Source organism: Pseudophryne corroboree, chromosome 5 (assembly GCF_028390025.1).
Source record: "Pseudophryne corroboree isolate aPseCor3 chromosome 5, aPseCor3.hap2, whole genome shotgun sequence".
NCBI lineage: Eukaryota > Metazoa > Chordata > Amphibia > Anura > Myobatrachidae > Pseudophryne > Pseudophryne corroboree.
The window spans coordinates 568625083-568643024 of NC_086448.1; the positions used below are offsets into that span (position 1 = coordinate 568625083).

Below are 17942 nucleotides of genomic sequence, written 5' to 3' on the forward strand. Positions count from 1 at the left end.
CTGAGCCTCTCAACAGATGGCTCAACAATAACCCTTTAGTTAACAATAACTATTTACAAGTATTGCTGACAATCCGCACTTGGGATGGGCGCCCAGCATCCACTACGGACTACGAGAAATAGAATTACCGGTGAGTAAATTCTTATTTTCTCTGATGTCCTAGTGGATGCTGGGAACTCCGTAAGGACCATGGGGATTATACCAAAGCTCCCAAACGGGCGGGAGAGTGCGGATGGACTCTGCAGCACCGAATGAGAACTCCAGGTCCTCCTCAGCCAGGGTATCAAATTTGTAGAATTTTGCAAACGTGTTTGCCCCTGACCAAGTAGCTGCTCGGCAAAGTTGTAAAGCCGAGACCCCTCGGGCAGCCGCCCAAGATGAGCCCACCTTCCTTGTGGAATGGGCATTCACAGATTTTGGCTGTGGCAGGCCTGCCACAGAATGTGCAAGCTGAATTGTACTACAAATCCAGCGAGCAATAGACTGCTTAGAAGCAGGAGCACCCAGCTTGTTGGGTGCATACAGGATAAACAGCGAGTCAGATTTTCTGACTCCAGCCGTCCTGGAAACATATATTTTCAGGGCCCTGACAACGTCTAGCAACTTGGAGTCCTCCAAATCCTTAGTAGCCGCAGGCACCACAATAGGCTGGTTCAGGTGAAACGCTGACACCACCTTAGGGAGAAATTGGGGACGAGTCCTCAATTCCGCCCTATCCATATGGAAAATCAGATAAGGGCTTTTACATGATAAAGCCGCCAATTCTGACACTCACCTGGCTGAAGCCAAGGCCAATAACATGACCACTTTCCACGTGAGATATTTCAAATCCACGGTTTTTAGTGGCTCAAACCAATGTGATTTTAAGAAGCTCAACATCACGTTGAGATCCCAAGGTGCCACAGGAGGCACAAATGGGGGCTGAATATGCAGCACTCCTTTCACAAATGTCTGAACTTCAGGTACTGAAGCTAGTTCTTTTTGAAAGAAAATCGACAGAGCCGAGATCTGTACTTTAATGGAGCCTAGTTTTAGGCCCAGGGCCCTCATTCCGAGTCGTTCGCTCGGTATATTTCATCGCATCGCAGTAAAATTCCGCTTAGTACGCATGCGCAATATTCGCACTGCGACTGCGCCAAGTAATTTAACAATGAAGATAGTATTTTTACTCACGGCTTTTTCTTCGCTCCGGCGATCGTAATGTGATTGACAGGAAATGGGTGTTACTGGGCGGAAACACGGCGTTTCAGGGGCGTGTGGTTAAAAACGCTACCGTTTCCGGAAAAAACGCAGGAGTGGCCGGAGAAACGGAGGAGTGTCTGGGCGAACGCTGGGTGTGTTTATGACGTCAAACCAGGAACGACAAGCACTGAACTGATCGCAGATGCCGAGTAAGTCTGAAGCTACTCTGAAACTGCTAAGTAGTTTGTAATCGCAATATTGCGAATACATCGGTCGCAATTTTAAGAAGCTAAGATTCACTCCCAGTAGGCGGCGGCTTAGCGTGTGTAACTCTGCTAAAATCGCCTTGCGAGCGATCAACTCGGAATGAGGGCCCATATTCACTCCTGCTTGCAGGAAATGCAGAAATCGACCTAGTTGAAATTCCTCTGTTGGGGCCTTTTTGGCCTCGCACCATGCAACATATTTCCGCCATATGCGGTGATAATGCTTTGCCGTAACATCTTTCCTGGCCTTAATAAGCGTAGGAATGACTTCTTCCGGAATACCCTTTTCCTTTAGGATCCGGTGTTCAACCGCCATGCCGTCAAACGCAGCCGCGGTAAGTCTTGGAACAGACAGGGCCCCTGCTGTAGCAGGTCCTGTCTGAGCGGTAGAGGCCACGGGTCCTCTGAGAGCATCTCTTGAAGTTCCGGGTACCACGCTCGTCTTGGCCAATCCGGAACCACGAGAATGGTGTTTACTCCTCTCTTTCTTATTATTCTCAATACCTTTGGTATGAGAGGCAGAGGAGGGAACACATAAACCGACTGGTACACCCACGGTGTCAGTAGAGCGTCCACAGCTACCGCCTGAGGGTCCCTTGACCTGGCGCAATATCTTTTTAACTTTTTGTTGAGGCGGGACGCCATCATGTCCACCTGTGGTTTTTCCCAACGGTTTACCAGCATCTGAAAGACTTCTGGATGAAGTCCCCACTCTCCCGGGTGGAGGTCGTGTCTGCTGAGGAAGTGGGCTTCCCAGTTGTCCACTCCCGGAATAAACACTGCTGACAGTGCTAGTACATGATTCTCCGCCCATCGGATAATTTTTGTGGCTTCTGCCATCGCCATCCTGCTTCTTGTGCCGCCCTGTCGATTTACATGGGCGACTGCCGTGATGTTGTCTGACTGGATCAGTACCGGCTGGTGTAGAAGCAGGGATTTTGCTTGACTTAGGGCATTGTAGATGGCCCTTAGTTCCAGAATATTTATGTGAAGGGAAGTCTCCTGACTCGACCATAGTCCTTGGAAGTTTCTTCCCTGTGTGACTGCCCCCCAGCCTCGAAGGCTGGCATCCGTGGTCACCAGGACCCAGTCCTGTATGCCGAATCTGCGGCCCTCTAGAAGATGGGCACTCTGCAGCCACCACAGTAGAGACACCCTGGTTCTTGGAGACAGGGTTATCAAGCGATGCATCTGAAGATGCGATCCGGACCACTGGTCCAACAGGTCCCACTGAAAGATTCTGGCATGGAACCTGCCGAAGGGAATTGCTTCGTAAGAAGCCACCATCTTTCCCAGGACCCGCGTGCAGCGATGCACTGATACCTGTTTTGGTTTCAGGAGGTCTCTGACTAGAGATGACAACTCCCTGGCTTTCTCCTCGGGGAGAAACACTTTCTTCTGGACTGTATCCAGAATCATACCCAGGAACAGTAGCCGTGTCGTCGGAACCAGCTGTGACTTTGGGATATTCAGAATCCAGCCGTGCTGGTGCAGCACCTCCTGAGATAGTGCTACTCCCACCAACAACTGTTCCTTGGACCTCGCTTTTATTAGGAGATCGTCCAAGTACGGGATAATTAAAACACCCTTTCTTCAAAGGAGTATCATCATTTCCGCCATAACCTTGGTGAATACCCTCGGTGCCGTGGACAGTCCAAACGGCAGCGTCTGGAATTGGTAATGGCAATCCTGTACCACAAATCTGAGGTACTCCTGGTGAGGATGGTAAATGGGGACATGCAAGTAAGCATCCTTGATGTCCAGGGATACCATGTAATCCCCCTCGTCCAGGCTTGCAATAACCGCCCTGAGCGATTCCATCTTGAACTTGAATTTCTTTATGTACGTGTTCAAGGATTTCAAATTTAGAATGGGTCTCACCGAACCGTCCGGTTTCGGTACCACAAATAGTGTGGAATAATAACCCCGGCCTTGTTGAAGTAGGGGTACCTTGATTATCACCTGCTGGGAATACAGCTTGTGAATTGCCGCTAGCACCGCCTCCCTGTCTGAGGGAGCAATCGGCAAGGCAGATTTTAGGAACCGGTGGGGAGGGGACGCCTCGAATTCCAGCTTGTACCCTTGAGATACTATTTGCAGGATCCAGGGATCCACCTGTGAGCGAACCCACTGATCGCTGAAATTTTTGAGGCGACCCCCCACCGTACCAGGCTCCGCCTGTGGAGCCCCACCGTCATGCGGCGGACTTGGACGAAGAAGCGGGGGAGGACTTTTGCTCCTGGGAACCTGCTGTTTGTTGCAGCCTTTTTCCCCTACCTCTGCCTCTGGACAGAAAGGACCCGCCTTTTCCACGCCTGTTTTTCTGGGTCCGAAAGGACTGAACCTGATAAAACGGCGCCTTCTTAGGCTGTGAGGGGACATGGGGTAAAAATGCTGACTTCCCAGATGTTGCTGTGGAAACTAGGTCCGAGAGACCATCCCCAAATAATTCCTCACCCTTATATGGTAACACTTCCATGTGCTTTTTTGAATCTGCATCTCCTGTCCACTGGCGAGTCCATAAGCCTCTCCTAGCAGAAATGGACAATGCACTTACTTTAGATGCCAGTCGGCAGATTTCCCTTTGTGCATCTCTCATATATAAGACTGAGTCTTTTATATGGTCTATGGTTAACAGGATCGTGTCTCTGTCTAATGTGTCAATATTTTCTGACAGTTTATCTGACCACGCAGCGGCAGCACTGCACATCCAAGCTGACGCAATAGCTGGCCTAAGTATAATGCCTGTGTGTGTGTATACAGACTTCAGGATCGCCTCCTGCTTTCTATCAGCAGGTTCCTTGAGGGCGGCCGTATCCGGAGACGGTAGTGCCACCTTTTTTGACAAACGTGTGAGCGCTTTATCCACCCTAGGAGGTGTTTCCCAACGTGACCTATCCTCTGGCGGGAAAGGGAACGCCATTAGTACCTTCTTAGGAATTACCAATTTTTTATCAGGGAAAGCCCACGCTTCTTCACACACTTCATTTAATTCCTCTGACGGGGGAAAAACTACGGGTAGTTTTTTCTCCCCAAACATAATACCCTTTTTAGTGGTACCTGTATTTATATCAGAAATGTGTAACACCTCTTTCATTGCCTCAATCATGCAGTGAACGGCCTTAGTGGGCATCAGGTTAGACTCATCGTCGTCGACACTGGTGTCAGTATCAGTGTCGACATCTGGGTCTGCTTGAGGTAGCGGGCGTTTTAGAGCCCCTGACGACCCATGCGACGCCTGGGCAGGCACGAGCTGAGAAGTCGGCTGTCCCACATTTGGCATGTCGTCGATTTTCTTATATAAGGAGTCTATACGTGCACTCATTACTTTCCATAAGCCCATCCACTCAGGTGTCAGCCCCGCAGGGGGTGACATCCCTTCTAAAGGCATCTGCTCCGCCTCCACATCATTATCCTCATCAAACATGTCGACACAGCCGTACCGACACACCGCACACACACAAGGAATGCTTCGAATGAGGACAGGACCCACAAAAGCCCTTTGGGGGGACAGAGGGAGAGTATGCCAGCACACACCAGAGCGCTATATAATGCAGGGACTAACTGAGTTATGTCCCCTATAGCTGCTTTTTATATTATATATATTGCGCCTAAATTTAGTGCCCCCCCTCTCTGTTTTTACCCTGTTCTGAAGTGTAGACTGCAGGGGAGAGCCAGGGAGCTTCCTTCCAGCGGATCTGTGAAGGAGAAATGGCGCCAGTGTGTCTGAGGGAGATAGCTCCGCCCCTTTTCCGCGGCCTATTCTCCCGCTTTTTCCTGGATTCTGGCAGGGGTATTTACCACATATATAGCCTCTGGGGCTATATATTGTGGTATTTTGCCAGCCAAGGTGTTTTTTATTGCTGCTCAGGGCGCCCCCCCCAAGCGCCCTGCACCCTCAGTGACCGGAGTGTGAAGTGTGCATGAGGAGCAATGGCGCACAGCTGCAGTGCTGTGCGCTACCTTGGTGAAGACTGATGTCTTCTGCCGCCGTTTTTCCGGACCTCTTCTTGCTTCTGGCTCTGTAAGGGGGACGGCGGCGCGGCTCCGGGACCGAACACCAAGGACTGGGCCTGCGGTCGATCCCTCTGGAGCTAATGGTGTCCAGTAGCCTAAGAAGCCCAATCCGGCTGCAAGCAGGCGAGTTCGCTTCTTCTCCCCTTAGTCCCTCGCTGCAGTGAGCCTGTTGCCAGCAGGTCTCACTGAAAATAAAAAACCTAAACTATACTTTCTTTCTAAGGGCTCAGGAGAGCCCCTAGTGTGCATCCAACCTCGGCCGGGCACGAAATCTAACTGAGGCTTGGAGGGGGGTCATAGTGGGAGGAGCCAGTGCACACCAGGTAGTCATAAATCTTTCTAGAGTGCCCAGCCTCCTTCGGAGCCCGCTATTCCCCATGGTCCTTACGGAGTTCCCAGCATCCACTAGGACGTCAGAGAAATGTAAATAATAGCATTTAACATATATGTACAAAGACAACATATCCAATTGTATTAGGCAACAATACACCTAATAGTTTGAATGGGAAGTAGAAATATATGTTTAAGAAACATGTGATGTATGGTATAAAATATCTGGCCTCAATTTATGAGAAATCACATTTTTAACATGTTTGGTCATTTAAAAGGAACACATTTGTCTTCCTCTTGCTGGTCCTAAAAGTTTGGAGCTAATCCAATTACTAAAAAATAATTTATAAATTAATGTAGTAATCTAGTATTTCTAATAGATGATAATTACATGAGAGGTACATGTTTTACGTGCACGTAATTTAAGGACTAATTATGTACTGAATTTTTACTATCCTCTTACATATTAAAACTAGTAGCTTTAATTTTATCACATTTGTAAAATGCCTTATATCCAGTTAATTATCATTCACCATTAGGATCTAGAAAGTCCTGCAGTTAATTTAAAGAACAATCCAAGCAGAAATCAGAGCTGCTTCTATACTAGTTTTACTATCTGCTACATTATTACAAATGTACTTGCATTTCTTTGTACAGGAAGAAATCATAAAATGGATTTTATTAGGCTGCATAATGTTGATTGCAGCAGTAGACATATATGGACTGATTCTGAGTCGCATGTAAGACCTGATTCAGAGATGGACGAAGATCGCTGAATACGCAGCCAGAACTGCATCCATCTCCTCACATGCTGGGGGTTGCCCAGCATGTGTGACGGGCCGCCTCCCGATGCATTCACAATTAGATTATCCATGTTCTGCCTGACATGCCCCCACAATGCAGCGTCACCACCCCACGAATGCCCGCCACTGTCAATCACACTGCGGCCGCATCCATACGGGATGCGGCTGCAATGTGTAAGGTCACACACTGTAGCCAGTGCGCATGCGCAGACCACCTGAATGCAGCCAATGCCTACAGACGGGCGGCTGCATTCGTGTCTGAATTACTTTTTAATGTGATGTCAAATTCTGATGCCTACTGTCATTGTAAGTCCTATGCGGATATAAGCCTGCATTCTACATGTATCTATGCAATTGCAACCCCCCATCTCACCCCCTAAGACCTCCAGACACAAAAGCAGCTGTCATCAAGTGTAACATCACTAACAACAATCCCATGCTAGGTGTAGGAGATGCAACTGAAAATGGGATGCACGCTGCATAAGCATGAATAGGTCACAAATATGACCACACATCATCGGGATGTTTCTCTTACGTATGAACACTCAGTAGCTACCCAGTAATGGCCACTCAACCATCTCAGAGAAGCAAATGAGATACATACAATGCACTTGTAGCTTCTCTAAAATGCACATGGTGGCAGGGACCCAAGCACATATTGATAAGAATCTGAAAAGCGAGGCTACATTTGTACTTGCAAGGGGTTTAGAATTAAGACATAGTATATTGGATAATGGAATTTAAATATTTTCAGATATAAAAACAGAATTTTCTATATTAATTCTAAATTAATTTCTTAACATCTCCACAATAGAGGATAGGTATGAAGATTTAAATAGACGAGTCCTAAATACAAGGGTGAAATCCAGAACGATCATACTGTATAATATTCCTGACAATACACTATCTGTAATGCTATACAAAGGACAGTGGTCAACTCACAACCATAAATACGACCATACCTTACACAAGACACTGCTAAAACTCTAATCCACGCTCTCATTATCTCCCGCATTGATTATTGCAATAGTCTCCTAACTGGTCTTCCCAAAACGAGACTCTCACCACTACAATCCATTCTGAATACAGCGGCGAGGCTCATCTTCCTCGCTAGACGTTCATCGTCTGCAGATCCACTCTGTCAGTCCCTCCAACGGTTACCTGTACTCTACCGCATTCAATATAAAATACTTTTACTCACACACAAGGCCATTAACCAAACTATACCAACGTACATCACTTCGCTTATCTCAAAATATCTCCCAACCTGACCTCTTCGCTCTTCACAAGACCTGCGTCTCTCATCCACACTCATTACTTGCTTCCACTCACGATTGCAGGACTTTCATCGGGCTGCACCCAGTCTGTGGAATGCCCTACCACACACAATAAGACTCTCCTCTAGTCTCCAAACCTTTAAGCGTTCCCTGAAAACTCACCTCTTTAGGCAAGCATATCAAATTCCAGAACCGCCCACATAACGTTCATAAACCTTCCTATCAAATTGCATCCACTCTGTACAGTCCACACATATCCTCACATGTCTTCTCATTCTATGCAATAGATAGCACCTTTCCTTGTGTACACATGCCTATTTCCCTATAGATTGTAAGCTTGCGAGCAGGGCCTTCCTACCTCTATGACTGTTTGTTATCACAGAGTTTGTTATTGTTATTTCAAATTGTAAAGCGCAACGGAATTTGCTGCGCTTTATAAGAAACTGTAAATAAATAAATTAAATACAAAAATAAGCGAAAACCATTACTTACTTTATCAGTGAGAGGCACAATATACCTAAATTCTATAATAAGTATTTGAGGGAAGTTTCTCCAAGTGCTGTAGATGATAATACAGAGATACTTCAGGTAATGTGTCTCTACCAATAAGCAGAGAAACTCTTGCTGCCTACCTGTCATTAGCCTATTTCCCAGAACTAAACCGCCATATATATGCTTCTTCCTTAACTCTAGGTCTAGCATGTATATCACAAATTCTACCAAATAAAATAGATAGGAATACAATACCACCATTTTGGACACATGGGGCTTAATGCAATAGCCTCCCAGTTGTTGATGCGGGACTTGTGTGAGTATGCCCACTTTTTTTAAAAGCAGAAATCATTTACAAGGAAAAACTAACCTGGTAAATGATTGCTGCTTTAAAAAGACGGGGGGACTCTCACAAACTCCAGCACCTTAGGCAACCCTGAGACTATTACATTTAGTCCATTGTCTTTAATATTTTGAGTGATAAATGGGGATAATTATTGTTTCTTATTTTATCTAAATATTACAAGATTTTGGGCTAATTTCCTTGCATTTATTGCCAGTGATACGAAAGGAAATACCAGAACTTCCAAACTATGGCCCTCATTCCGAGTTGTTCGCTCGCAAGCTGCTTTTAGCAGCATTGCACACGCTAAGCCGCCGCCTACTGGGAGTGAATCTTAGCTTAGCAGAATTGCTAACGAAAGATTCTCAAAATTGCGAATAGAAATTTCTTAGCAGTTTCTGAGTAGCTCGACACTTACTCTGCCACTGCGATCAGTTCAGTCAGTTTCGTTCCTGGTTTGACGTCACAAACACACCCAGCGTTCGCCCAGACACTCCCCCGTTTCTCCAGCCACTCCCGCGTTTTTCCCAGAAACGGCAGCGTTTTTTCACACACACCCATAAAACGGCCAGTTTCTGCCCAGAAACACCCACTTCCTGTCAATCACACTCCGATCACCAGAACGATGAAAAATCCTCGTAATGCTGTGAGTAAAATACCTAACTGTTGAGTAAAATAACTAAGCGCATGCGCTCTGCGAACATTGCGCATGCGCAGTAAGCGACTAATCGCAAAATAGAGAAAATCGGCAACGAGCGAACAACTCGGAATGAGGGCCTATATCTAGTTCGAAGGAAAAAAAAAAGATACCCAAGTTTGTTTTTGTGTGGTCCACATTTTGGCATGGTCTCAAATCTACGTAAGTAAACTGGATGTTATGCTAAACGCTCGTTTAGGATTATAAACTGAATTACTAAAAACAAGTTACAAGGAAACTTATTTCCTAGCTATAAATTATGGGAACTTCTTCAGTTTAGAAGGGACTTTATCAATACAACTGCAGATTTTGAGTATACAGACCAATTATTATAACCAGTAAGATCCAGAGGCACATCATCTGGTAAGCCTGCTAATAATATCGCACTGCAGAATATGTGAAGTAATTACAGTAAGAATAACAGTCAAAGATACTTACTGCAACCACAAAAGAAATCAGCAAAAAAAACTGTAAAATCTGAGAATGTGGTATAAGAAAGCCTGTAACCTTGTGCAAAATAGAACCAGAGAATACAGATGTGTCCTCATATACCAAGACTTAATACGCCATGTGGTGCGAGACACCAAGTGGGCTTTAAACCCTCCCATCAAACCCTCGATAATACTAGGTAGATCTTATTTACCATGTGAACTGTATCAAGCTCTTCTTGCCCTCAACACTGAGAAGGCTTTCGATAGAGTCTCTTAGCCTTTCATGATATATATCCTCCTTGGTTTTGGATTTGGCGATACATTTCTCCAAGCCATTAAGGCACTCTATCATAACCCTACTACTTCAGTTCTTGCTGGGGGTCTTTTGTTGGACTCTTTTCCCATCTCTGGCATCAATGTTGGTGGCTCCTCTTACAAGCTTTCCCCCAACAATGTCCTCCTTATCCTCACCAATCACTTGATTTCTCTCCCAAACCTATTTCAAGAGCTTTCCCTCTATGGGCAATTATCCGGTTATAAGATAAGCCACGACAAGTCAGAAGCCTTACCCTTCCATATTCCAAAACCATCCCTGGACATCCTTTGTCTTCATTTCGCATTTACCTGGTGATAGGATTCCATTAGATACATCGGTGTCTATCTTACAAAATCCTATAATACCTTATACAAAGCAAGCTACTCTCCCTTGTTCAGGGCCATAGAACAAGATATCACTCATTGGCAAACTATTTATTTACTGTGTTGGTCGTATCAATGCGCTTAAAATGAACGCTCTTCCCAAACTTTTGTACCTTTTCCAGACGCTACATGTGGTGGTAAATCTTGTTTTTACAAATATCTCCAAATTCGACATTTCAATGCTTAGTCTCTCTCATCTTCAGACTCCTTACGAAACCATACGGCGATGGAACGCCTTTGCATTCATAGGTCTTTGGACAGGGGCATTATCTCTCATATTTATCACTCTATCTTAGTTCTTCCCCTTCTTTGGAAGCCAATGAACAACAGATGGAGTCAGACTTTGGTACCTTATTTAGGAGAAGACACCTGGGAGACAATTCGCTTCAATATTTCAAGATTTTGGGCTAATTTCCTTGCATTTATTGCCAGTGATACGAAAGGAAATACCAGAACTTCCAAGTTCTATTAGTGTCCCCATCTAGGAAAACTCCTATAAGGTTTATACCCACTGGTACCTTGTCATTTACACCAAATGTACCCTTATGCTTCTAATCTCTGCTGGAGACACCATGATCAAGTAGGATTCTAGATTCACATTTGGTGGACATGCCCTAATATTACCCCCTTCTGGTCAACGGTCCAATCTCTGATCTCCTCTATCTTCTCACTTACTTCCCCCCTTACGCCAGCCTTGCTGCTTCTGTGTGCCGCAGCCTGCCAACACTCTAAATATGAGAATAAACTAATTCTACACATTTCATGCGCAGCTACATATGAGATCGCTAGATCTTGGAGGACAGCGCAACACCTGACTTGTCAACAGTTACTTAACCGCATCTGGTTTGTTGCCAATAACAAGTCTTTAAAATAACACAGCGGACAAGTTTCACGCGTTATGGTCATCTTGGTATAGAACTCATGGTGTGGACCTTCCTGGTCTTTTCTAACCACTCAGTCCCAAATTCTGCTACCATACCCATCTGCTAGTTCGCTTGCCTCCCATCTATACTACTCCTCTTTTTGACTCCCCCAGCTCGCCTCCCTCTCTCTCATCCTATAGTCTGTATATTTTCTGTCATTCTTAATTATTACTCCTATCTTGTCCCACCAACCCCCCCCCCCTTTTTTTTTTGGGGGGGGGGGGGGTAGTTTTGTTTTATCATGTCCCTTTCTCTAGATGATTACAAATGCTGATAACTTTTCCCTTGTTATACCTTGGCATCCATGTTATTTTCTATCTGCAAGCATGAGGTTTGTGTTGATTCTCTTATTTACCATTTTGTCATGTACAATCCTCTGTTCTTTTGCTGAACTTTTGCTGTCCATTCAGTAAATTGTATGACTTTTAAATATGGTATGCAGCATTTGTATATCTTGGTGCAAGAGTCTGAATCTGTATAGGAAGCACAGAGGAACATGACTTCAAAAAAAGAAGCTGTGGCATCGTAGCACTTTGTATAAAGACCCAGACTCACACACACACACACACACACACACACACACACACACACACACACACACACACACACACACACACACACACACACACAAGTGTTGCATACCAAATTAACCAGTGCAGTCTCATGAAGCAGTTCTATCATATCACAGTGTGACTAAGATGCAAATTTGGGTGAAAAATGTGCTCGGCACAATAAGAGTCTCAAAAGGTCCTGGCGCACCAAGAAGGGCTGCTCAGCACAACAAAAGTTCAGAATAATACATAAATTCTAGCAGATGGCAGATTTTATCCAAATCTGGACAGTACTGCAACAAGAAAAATGAAAGGAAAAACCTACCAATGGTCTTGGTATAGGCCTTAGTGAATGAGGAGAGTCCTGTGTAAAAAAAATGTTCTGTAAACTGCCTCTTCCAGGGAATGGCTACTGACACATATCTCTAGGCCATAGGTTCTCAAACGCAGCCCTCAAGGCACCTAAATGGTCCAGGTTTTAGGTATATCCATGGTTCAGCACAGATGGTTAAATCAAATTGACTGAGGTGCTAATTAAGCCAGCATGAATAAACGTAAAACCTGTACTGTTGGGGTGCCTTGAAGACAATGTTTGAGAGCCTCTACTCAAGGCAAAAGGTGACTGTGGATGCGATTATGCAGCATTTATTACTCTCCAGTCTATTATCAATGCATTTTTTATTTTCCACCTGGACTGTTGGGGTGCAGTACATGATTGGCTTCTCCCAATGGTCTGAAAGGGGTGGTGGTAGGGGGGGAGGGGGGCAGAAGTTTACACTGTACACTTTTTGTATTTTCACTGTTTTGCATTGCAAAAGCAATTGGTGTACTTTAACCATATTTTAATCATTGTCCCATGCCTGACTTTCTTTTATAACTGTATTTTGTACTTATGAATATAGCATCATTTTACATTCTTTTACATGTGTGCTTCTGCAGTCAAAGTCAATTTTCTAAAATCTGCCATTTCAAACATCAATTGATAAAAAAATTACAAAAAGTGGTAGACATGCTGCGACCTAAACTCCATATTGCACAGCCCAAGTGACATTTTCTGAAGTAATTAGATTATTATACACTTATATGATAAGACAAGAAACAACACATCATACAATTCCCTGATTTTCATTAACAATATTATAGTTACACGAGTCCCTGATGCCTACTACACACAACAGTAATAATCCTTTTGACTGTAGTACTGAAGGTTCTGTCAATGCACTTTTTATTGTTTTGCTGGAGATACTATTCCAGTGATTCTCAAACTGTGTACCGTGGCACCCTACGGTGCCTCAGGGCACATGCAGGGGTGCCCTGGGTTGGTGGTCCAGGACCAAATAAAATTATTTATGGTCAAAGTAAAAGGCAAAACCAGTGCTGGTGGCCATCAATCATAAAATATGTGGAGAAATAGAAGCAACTCTTGTCCCTTACCACATAATTGAACCTAAGGATGACATATAAACACAATGTACTTAATCTAATATTTCTTTGTAAATTTCTCAGTAAGAAACTTTTGGCCTAGGGGTGCCATAAACAAAAATTCTGGTACTCTAGGGCGCCATGATACAAAAAAGTTTGGGAACCACTGTAGTATCCAACAACTGGTTGAAACGTTGGTCTTGACCAGGCAATGGTTTAATAAGTTATAAAATGTGGTAATGTTGCTGCAGCCAAAGCTATGGGTTAGCACTATAGACATAATAATTACAATGTTACAGATGGTAGTATTTCAAAAAGTGGCATGCAAATAATTTGTGACAGATGTGATAACAGAATATGTATTCATTTCTGAGGTTCTGGACGAAATGCAGGTGCATAACACATTGTTGTGTGCTGCACACCCCTCCCTTGCTTAGCAGTAAAAGCAATATTGTCTCAAGGGCATATTGTGTGGATATGAAAAATTAGAGAAAGCATTTACTTACCCGTGTAAAGTTACCTTCAAAACTGTGAATATCCAGTTGTGGCTTCTGAGCATAAACATAAGCATTGATTGAAAAGAGATCCTGCAATAGAGAGTAGCTGCAATTAATAAACAATGCAGCTTGATCACTAAATAAGGGTATGTCATAGAAGGCATGACCAAAACAGCTTGTTCATTTCTAAATATGACACCATTGATTTTCTTTCTTTGTTCATGAAACAAAATCTTCATATTTTATTCCTGGCACGAAATAACAGACCAAGAGTATTACCAAACACAATGTTAATGTGGATAACTTTTATATTTGATACTTGAAAACAGAGTTATTCCTAAGGGAAACTTTGAAAAACCTGAGTAATATAATATGACTTACAAAATAAATAAATAAATAAATAAATAAATAAATATACATGAATAAGGTCATGATGTTGTATTGAAATATTGCCTTCCACTGGCAGATCCCCAATGATAAGTAATACTCTGAGAAAGTTTATTTTGAAATACTCAGTGTTGGTCAGTCATAAAGTGTGAATTAAAAACATCAATACGTAAATAAACATTTCTTTGTGTTATGTAACCCTCAACCTGGAAAACAACAGTGGTGTATCAAGTGATGCTTTTGCTGGGTGCAGCACAATAGAACTATACAAGACTCATTGGGGCAGATGTATTAAGCCTGGAGAAGGCATAAAGAAGTGATAGAGCAGTGATAAGTGCAAGGTGATAATGCACCAGCCAATCAGCTCCTACTGTCAATTTACATATTGGAGCTGACTGGCTGGTACGTTATCACTTTGCACTTATCACCACTTTATCACTTCTCCAGGCTTAATACATCTGCCCCTATTGACCCTTAGCTGTGGTCAGTGTGAGAGTGACTGCTTCCAGCAGTGACTGCCAAGCAACAGGTTATACTAGAAAGACAATACTAGAAGTGTGGACAATGAGTGTGTATTACTAAATGTGAGAGTGGGCAGAATCCACAATAAACATCAAGAACATTTTTAGGTAAAAAGCCACAATAAAAATGTGACTATTCAGATAAGGATGGTGACCTATTCCTGTCTATTACAATCCAATATTTTTTTTTTTTTTATTAAATTGCCACAGTCCTAGCAATATTTAAAATGGCCAAAAAATGGGTCTCACCAGGTGAGTCTATTATGACATAATTAGGGCAGTGATGGACAACCTATTTGCTTCAGAGGGCTAATTCAGATCCTGTAAGATCTGCGTCCTGATGCTCAAAGTACCGATGTTCGGTACTTTGCTGATGTGTATGACCCGTACTGCGTGTGAACGAACAGAATGCAGTATGGTATCAGACTGTCAGTAATAGACACCTCCTGCTGCATTTACATACAGAGCTATCGCTGCCGCTTTCAAGAAAGCAGCAGCGATAGCTAGTCCAATCACGTCTGAATAAGCCCCTAGGAGCATTCAACCTTCAAAAGGGTCGCACATTGTCCTTAAACAAAATTAAAAAAGACCCACAAACCCTTTTGCATGTTCCTAAATTGCCGCATGTGCCCTTAGACTCCCACTTGCTACATAATGCATCCATATGCACTCATATCCCCACATGTACTCCAGGACTCATTGCACATATCACTCAGACCTCCTAACATGTCCATCTATCCTACCAACATGCCCCTCACATGCACAACAGGCAGTACCCACATGACCATCAACAGACCCACTTCAAACTGAACAGCAGCTAGACGTGTTCCTATTTATGTGCTTTAAATATACTGTAGTAAACCTTAAAAATGGTACCCAGTAAAGGCTCTCTGCTGTGTAACTACAAGTCAAAGCAGGACCTCATTATTACCAGTTATTTCTATAACTCATGCTTGGACTACTTGGCATGCTCACAGGACTGTGCACTGAATGGACTTTTGATTTCAGCACCTGCTATCATTGGCAGGCATGAATATGTCCTGAAAACAAGCAGAGAGGTATGGGGAAGACATGCAGGCTTTATATGATTATCAGCTGATTTATTTATATATTAACAGTTTCTTATATAGGGCAGCAAATTCCGTTGCGCTTTACGATTGGAAACAAGGATAAAACAAAACTGGGTAACAACAAACAGTCATAGAGGTAGGAAGGCCCTGCTCGCAAACTTAAAATCTATAGGGAAATTGGCATTGATACACAAGGATAGCTGCTATCTATTGCATAGTTGTCCACAAGATTGCAAAGATTCTCGGTAAGCTGTATGATATGGCCACACAGCAATGATTAACCGAGGTCTGGAGGAAGGGAAAGTGAAGGAAGAGAAGATATGGGAGGATTAAGTGTGGACTGTACAGTGGGGATATAATTAGGTAGGAAATCTAATGATGGTTATGTGAGTGGTTCTGTGGAGACTTGTTTGTTCGTTCATTAATTAATTAATTAATTAAGGGATTTTATTTTTTGTAGTATTATTATTAGTTAAATCAGAATCATCTTTAATGCCAAGTATATCAGTACATTATACACAAGGAAATTGTTTCCGATAACCACAGCTCTTAGACAGAAATAAGAAAAGAGAAAAAGAAAACAACAACGTAAAATAAACATAGAGAAGGGAACATAATGGATGCTTGAATACATGGTTCGAGTGCGAAAATTAGTAGACTAAGCAAGTGTCAAGTTGACCAAGATAGTCACTTGGGGAAAGAAATTGTTCCTGTGTCTAGCAGTTCTCATGAGCGGCAGGCTGTACCGTCATCCAGATGGCAGCCGCCGGAACAGGTCATGAGCGGGGTGGGAGTGGTCATCGATGATCCTTTCCGCCCGTTTCCTAACCCTAGCCTGGTAGATATCCTTGATTGCCGGCAGATTTGTCCCTATGATTTTTTCTGCTGCCCTTACTTTTCGTTGTAGTCTATTCCTGTCGTAAGTTGAGGCCGAGCCAAACCACACTATTATTGAGGTGCAGAGAACAGATTGAATGATTGCCGAGTAGAAGAAGATCAGAAGTTCCTGCGCCAGATTGAGCTTCCTTAGTTAGTGTAGGAAGCAGTCTTTGTTGGGCTTTTCCCACAATGCGCTCTATGTTAGTCTTCCACCTCAGATCCTTGGCGATCGTGGAGCCTAAAAATCTGAAGGATTCTACCACAGCTACTGCGATGTCCGCAATTGTGAGTGGGGAAAGTGTAAGGGGAAGCTTCTTAAAACCAACGATCATCTCAACCATTTTCGATTTATTTAGCTGAAGATTGTTTGTACCGCACCAGGTAGTTAGCCGCTCGACCTCCCTTCTATAAGAGGACTCCTCTCCGTCCGTAATAAGTCCAATCAGCGTGGTGTCATCCGCGAATTTAAGGAGTTTCACGGAGGAGTCTCCAGAAGTGCAGTCGTTGATGTAGAAAGAGAAGAGGAAGAGAGAAAGAACACACCGCTGGGGAGCACCCGTGCTAGTTGTCCAGACGCCGGAGATGAATTTCCCCATCCTGACTCGCTATCTATCCATCAGGAAAACATCCTGCATTGAAAACAGAGGTTCTACAGATATGTGACCCGGGTCTAGCAAGACAGCAAATTCCCAAGTCTCAGCTCCATGAGCCTGGTCGGAGCAGGGTCATGGACCCGGAACTAAGTCCCGGGTTGTTTCTTTTCACACATGCAGAAATCCCGAGATGATGCGCAGTCACATGCAAAAACCCCGGTATATAGTTGCATGTGTGAACAAGGTATTATACAAGTCATAAAATGCAAGTTCACTTCAAATTGCTATGTAAGTCTTTCGCTGCTGAGGATATTCTCACAACTTAGCTCATGTGTTAGTGCTTGTGACATTCCAACATCGGTATCAGTAATATTTTTATGCAGTAACAACACAAATCATACTGTGTATTTTATTTTTTATTTTTTTAGACAACTGAATTTTAAGAAGAAAACAAACACATTAATCTGCTTACGGTTTCCTTCATGAAATATAAAATGGCCATAACAGAAATGAAATTGCACTTTTTTTTTCTTTATTACACACCTCAAAAGAAATACTTACC

At 43.5% G+C, this 17942-nt stretch overlaps 1 protein-coding gene across 2 annotated transcripts in view; it reads right to left on the reverse strand.

Annotated features, from left to right (window-relative positions):
* ATP9B (ATPase phospholipid transporting 9B (putative)) overlaps positions 1-17942 on the reverse strand; it is an 851783-nt gene that overhangs the window by 296225 nt on the left and 537616 nt on the right. For both annotated transcript variants that reach the window (XM_063923317.1, XM_063923316.1), the window contains exon 9: positions 13940-14020. In XM_063923317.1, coding sequence (XP_063779387.1) covers positions 13940-14020 — 81 coding nt within the window. The remainder of the gene's footprint in view (positions 1-13939; positions 14021-17942) is intronic.